The sequence below is a fragment of the Gossypium raimondii genome, chromosome 5 (genome assembly GCF_025698545.1).
Source record: "Gossypium raimondii isolate GPD5lz chromosome 5, ASM2569854v1, whole genome shotgun sequence".
NCBI lineage: Eukaryota > Viridiplantae > Streptophyta > Magnoliopsida > Malvales > Malvaceae > Gossypium > Gossypium raimondii.
Window position 1 is genome coordinate 34,906,697 of NC_068569.1, and position 6,697 is coordinate 34,913,393.

At 33.3% G+C, this 6,697-nt stretch overlaps 1 protein-coding gene across 1 annotated transcript; it reads right to left on the bottom strand.

Annotated features, from left to right (window-relative positions):
• Positions 1-134: 134 nt before the first annotated feature.
• LOC105765879 (probable arabinosyltransferase ARAD1) lies at positions 135-3,930 on the bottom strand. Its single transcript, XM_012585144.2, has 4 exons — positions 3,284-3,930; positions 1,930-2,226; positions 1,753-1,848; positions 135-970 (listed from the first exon to the last, which is right to left on the bottom strand). Exons 1-4 carry the CDS (start codon positions 3,848-3,850, stop codon positions 545-547), a joined length of 1,386 nt encoding a protein of 461 aa, XP_012440598.1. The 5' UTR covers positions 3,851-3,930; the 3' UTR covers positions 135-544.
• Positions 3,931-6,697: the final 2,767 nt, after the last annotated feature.

The following is a 6,697-nucleotide window of genomic DNA, read 5'->3' on the forward strand; positions in this document are numbered from 1 at the left end:
AATAACCTTGTACAAGTCTAGAACCTATACGAAACCACCTCTCACATGTATGTTTCTGCACTATGCTGCTTTTTCTTTTTTCCTTTCAAGTATTTGTGTCCAACACAAGAATATGAGATATGACCCTCAAAATATGTGTGAAAAAAACCCTTTTTTTTTCTAAAAAAAAATGAACATATCCGTGTCGGATATATAGTCCTGTTTGATATTCACACTCAAATTCGAAGAACATTGATTTTAGATACCAAAACTCCATGCCGATTCCATCTTTTAAAACAGCTTCTGCACATTAGCTGTTGCCAGGAAATAAGAAAACTGAGAATGATCTTAACTGACTGCCTCTTGCTCTATATAATGCTGGAAAAGAGAGTGGAAATGTTGGAACCAGAACCTTTACCCAGTTAGCTCAGTAAAGCTGGCACCGTGATGTTGGGGTTGCCATTTCCGAGCGCCTTTGCTTCTTGTGTCTGCCATGAGATGTCACTATAAATGAAAAAACCAAAAGAGATCATAAATATACAGTGTCATAAAAAGGTTCCCAGAATCATCTCTTCTGCCGCCACCAATCCGGAACTTTCAGCCTTCTACTTCTATGAACAGCTAGCCGAACCCCAGGAAGCTTGTGCTTCACCTGTCTCCATAACATATTGACCGCATCTTCCTTCTTTGGAGGGTATTGGAATTCATAATGAGGAGAAACATTCTTAAGCCGCATCCACATATTAATCCATCTATCCTTCGGAAATCGACGTAGCTGATCAATCAAATAACCTGGTTCCAAAGCCTCTTTCATAGAGAAGAAAATCGAGAATTCAGTGTAATCGATTTCGTCCTCATAGGGAAGCTCGATTTTGTCACTGACAATGACTGGAACACAGTGGCTCACAATAGCATCAAAGAGCCGGCAAGAGGACGGTGTGTCCCCTGCAGGGTGCAGACAGAACTTCGACAATCGCATCCCTTTCGTAGACTAATGAAAAATAAGAAGAAAAAATGAGAGAATAGTATAGTTACAGCATAAAGCTTATTGTTAAACTAAATGCAAACTTTCCCTACAGCTTGAAGAGGCTATTTCATCTTAGATTTTGAAAATGTTTGAAAGGATCGGCAACCTATGTTATTTAAACTCTTTATTTTTGTTTAAGTAACCGTTCCAAGAACCCTCCAAATACAAGAAAAAACTTGGAAAAAGATTAAGCATGCCCATGTCAGAAACATATTCGTATTCATCACTCACACTCAAGTCCAAGTAACGCAGTCCGTAAACACAATATAGTGAAAAAAGTTTCCATTAATAGATTTTCTTCACAAATTTATTCTTCGAAACTACAAGTATCGCACCATGTTAAACTGTTGAAGACATCCAAATACTGAGTATATGTAGCAGGAAAGGCAGCTAAAATTTGGTGCTCATGGTTGTTGAAAGCCACCACATGTATTGACCTATGTTACTAGAACTTGCTTGTGTCAAACACAGGTATGTGTCCTACATAGGCATGCTCAATCCTTTCCAAGCTTTTTATGTATTTGAAAGATTCTTGAAGGATCACATCCTCATACCCATGTTCATATATGTATTGGACAGGTCTTGGACACAGACACAGTCCTTCAAGAAAAATGAAGTTTTGAAGCAACATGGGTATTGATTGACAAGCAAGTCGCCAAAAATGTTAGTTGGAAAGAAGGATTACCACTTTGTGATTTGAATGTCAAGAAAACATAAACATTGTGCGGCATTGATAAGTAGCATACCATTTTAAAGCTTTTTGGAGTTCGTACACTATTTTCGTAATGAACATCATCGTTACCAGCCAACATATTGGCCAATTTGACTCGAATTTTGCCTTCCTGCAATAGAAAATGATGTTGAATGAGCAATATCAATTGATTAAACTGAAGTTTTATCAAGTCTCTTAAGAACTACCGTACATCTTTCCTGACAGTATTTCCCCGGAAGAAAAGAAGAGTAGTTCGAGACTCATACGGGTCCAGAGGGTCATCATCTGTGAAGGAATCAACAACGTGTACGTACGGGGCAACCACATCTTTACTTAGACTTGACATATTTCTAGGATAGCGACCGAAATCTACAACAATAAGAATAGATGCATTCAACTCCTGTCGAAGAAATCGGAAAGCATTTGGATGTGTCATGGGAATTACATGGTCTCTGCCTCCGGATCTTTGATAATACTTGGATTGTCGCAAGAATTCAAGTAATTCAACCTGAAACAAGAAGCAATTCACATTGGAAAATTGAAATATTGGATAAAAGTGGCAGTACATGGTATAGGAGAACCTCAAAGCATGAACTACAAACTAGAGAAACTCATCCACAGCAATGGAGGAAAATAATTTCTTCACATTACTTGCACTAATTAGTACTTTTAGTATAACAAAATCCCAATGATGGATGCATGATAATATTTCCAGCAAACCGGGTCCTGATCATTGTGCATTGCTTGCTTGGAGATGATAAAAGACAACAAATAAATGTTTAATTTAACAATAGAAAAGAAAGATTGAAAGAAAAATAATCTACACTCTTCAAAAAATATCAAAAAACAAGTAGGTCCTCTTTTCTTTAGTAGTCATTATCATCAATAATGGAACCATTTGGCTAAGGATTGGATGATACATCATAATCAGAAGATTAACTTAAGTTCTTTTATGTGTACGGCTATATGCATGTTTGAAAGCAACATCTCAATATCTCATTAATCAATTCCCAAAGAAACCCAACCTTTTAGCATTCCATAATGCTAATCCTAAAGTCAAAAGCTCCAGCAAAGCATCATTTCCGTTAACATAATCAATTGCTAAATGTACTCAAAATTGAACCAGGGCTTAACTTGGTTGATTCATGTAACCACCCTTAAGAGATAACATTTAGCATACTCCGATTCAAATTTCCAACAAAGCATCTTTTCCATTAATATGATCAATAGCTAAAAGCACCCAAAATTGAACTGAAGCTTATTCATGTAATCACCCTAGATAAATAACAGTCAGCAGATTTGAAGTAAAAACTGAAGAAATCATTTCATTAATATAATCCATTGGAATTAAGCAAGGACCTAACATAATTGATTCATTTAGCCCCACCTTAAGAAATGGCATTCAACATATTTGAAGCTCGAAGCACTTAGTAAACCATTTATCACATACATTACTATTTAAAAAAGAAAAACCTAGAGCTCAACTGCAGTAAAATGGGGGGGGGGGGGGAAGACAAAACAACTGCCAAATATGCATTACGGCAACCAATTAACATAATAAGAACCTGTAACTGGCGATCCGCATCCGCCTCAGCATCCGTCTTAACATGGCCGTGCTTATTGAAACTCAATGACGAAAAAAAAGGCACAAAGAAAGCGTCCGCCATTTCGGGGTCCGAAACCCTAATCGCCTCGCTCCCTTCTTCTTCGTCGTAAAGAAGCGAAGCCATCAGCCAATACTCCACGCTATGTTGCCTCTTTAAACCGGAAGTTTTAGGCCAGGGAGGGAAATTCTCCACTGTGGCCGGAGCCGCCACCTGGGATGTCCCACGGTCCATCATGCCGGCGTTGAATTTCCTAGGGAGATCGTACATGTAAACACGGAGGGGACGGTCGGTTGCACATAGCGAGAGACGAAGCGGCGGCGGTTGCAGTGGGAAGAAGTATGATTTGGCATCAATGGTGCCGACGTAGATGGAACATGAAATCAGAAGGAGAATGGCGAATGTTAAACAAATCGCAACTTTTACGTACATTGCTCTAACAGGGGAGCTGGAGAGATACAGTGAGATACTGAGATTTCCCTTCCGGGTTTGGTTTTGTTTTCCTTTCTTTTTCATATAAACGAACATTTAGTTACTAAATTTAGGGCAAGTTTGGTTCGCTGTATTGGATTAGAGGTGTATTGAATTAGAGGTATAATGGATTAGAGATGTAATAACAAATTAACTATTTGGTTGAATATAATGGAATAGAGGCGTAATAGTAATCTTGTGTTTGGTTGAATGGAATAGAGGTGTAATAGCATAATGGAAAAAACTAAAATAACTAGAATACCCTTAGCATAAATTTGTTCGGATAAATGATTATTGTTATTGTTATTTAAATTTTAATAAGATTATTATTATCAATAATAAATAATTTAATCATATTTTAACATAATTATTATTAAATATATTATAATTAAAATATATAATTTAATAAAATTCTTAATAATCAATATTCTTATATGAATTTACTCAAATCATAATATTTGATACTATAAAATATAATTTGAAATAATTAATATTAAATATATTTTAATTAAAATATATGATTTAATAAAATTTAAAATAATTATAACTAATAAATTTTCTTATATGAATTTGTATAATTTAAAAAATTATTATTAATTATAATTTAATAATAATATATTATTTCATAAAATTCTTGATAATAAATTTTCTTATATGAATTTATATAATTTAAAATAATCAATATTAAATATAATTTAATAATGATATATAATTTCATAAAATTCTTGATAATAATTTTTTTATATGAATTTATATAATTTAAAATAATTAATATTAAATATAATTTAATAATGAACAATCAATGGTGTTGGTATTTTAATCAATAAAAGCCAACATGAACAATGAAAATGGGAATGTGTTAGCTACAAATGCGGTTTAAGAGAATAGTCACTTAAAATATACATGGTTGTAGTAAATCTTGAACATGGCTATGCTTAAATAATATTTTTTTAATTATTTAAAATATTTTTAATTAAGAGAATAGTCACTTAAGTAGTTGCCACCAGTTCAAAAGTCGATATATATGTAATATTATTAAAATAATATTTTTTAATTATTTAAAAATATTTTTAATTAATGCGTGTATATGAATATACACATTTAATTAGTTTTATTTTAATAAAATTTTTCTAATTTATTCATTCAATTTTAACCACCTTACAATTTATTCATTGTATTATATCTCTGATCCAATTTTAATATATTGAATATTTGTTTTTAATTAAGTTCTTTACTTGATTGTATCTAATGTTCCAATTTTAAAAATTCGATTAAAATTTTCGAACTACATCAACTTAAGAAATTCGATCCCAAATTCAAAATTTTCAATACCAATAAAAATCAACTTACTACATCACCACTTGCAAAATATAACTCTCCAAACATTACTATGGAGTAAACCAAAAATATAACTCAAATTTCCACATTTTCAACACTATTAAGGCCATGTTCTGTCATGCCACTAAAAACCAACAAATCAAACACCCTTTTTCTTTTAACTTCAGGCTGGTTGGACAAATGAAGGCCATGTTCCTGTTTTTATTAAGGCCATGTTCCTGTTTTTATTGTGGCTATGTTCCTGAGTTGAACAATATGATTAATAGAAACAACCCAAACATCTTCTATTTGATATGAAGGTTACTAACTCAGAAAAATATATATATGAAGGTTACTGGGCTAGCTACCATAATTAACACTTGTCTCGTGACAATGAACTTTAAAATATAACATAGGATAGAAGCAAATAAGGCCTTTTCATATGGTTCAAAGGAACTTCATCAATTATATGCGATTACTTTAGAATTTGAAGTATTCCATATAAATGCTTTCGATAGAAAAACAACAGATACCTCATCTGCTGCATGGAACTCGGATAAGCTAATTCTTCGTTCCACTAGCTCAAATTTTTCCTTTACAACAAGCTCCATAATCAGCAATCCAAAGCGGCATGAAAGGCATATCGATGCCAATGATACAATATAAAAGTACAAATGAAATAGTTGAAATTCTCATGACAAAATTGTCTGCTTGAGACCAGGAAGTTCTGATATTTACGAGCCTAAATATAAATTACAACTGAAATGAATGTTTAAGAAACTTACAGTTATAAATTACAGCTGAAATGAATGTTTAAGAAACTTACAGTTGCTCGAGTAATCCCAGGAAGACAATAATCAGCATGAGGGGTTAAAACACGGCCTTTCTTGACCAAGAACTGCAACGTAAAACATAAGAATGTTTCAGTTAGAGATTTTCAACTTTCAAAGCATATGCATTAGAAAAAAAAGCTTTTCCTTCTATAACCAACTAAATGCATTTGAACATTCCACACCGTCAATGTTATCAGTTATCGAGATGAATGGCAAACTACGGTATTTTTGCAGTTTTCCATTTTTGGTAAAAACAACGGAAAATAACCAAGAACAAAGATGAAGATTATTGATGCATATCGATACCATACACAGTCTTAATGTTCCCCAAACCCCCAATTCATATATAGATCTAAGCTATTGGGGGGAAATCCTAGTCTTACAATGTTTGTGGCATTTGTTTCAGATACATAACCATCCTTGTCGAGCATGATTGCATCATTGGCATTCGCATTATTCCCTTCTATCTGCATTGGACCACACAAATCATTTTTTCCCAATAGATAGTTTAACAAGAATGCATATCTGGCATTAGTCTGAGAAACATAATCTCCACCATAACACAGGAAAATATACAGGTCATATCATCCATCATGGTTTACACCCTTAACCCAAACAAAACAAAAATAGCCAAACCTAGAGAGAAAGGTCTCTGAAGTTTTCGTAAGAAAATCAAACTAAATACGTTGTTATCTTGCGAAATTTGATTAATCGATTGATGATCTTTCGAAGCATTTAAAGATAGTAAGCCGTC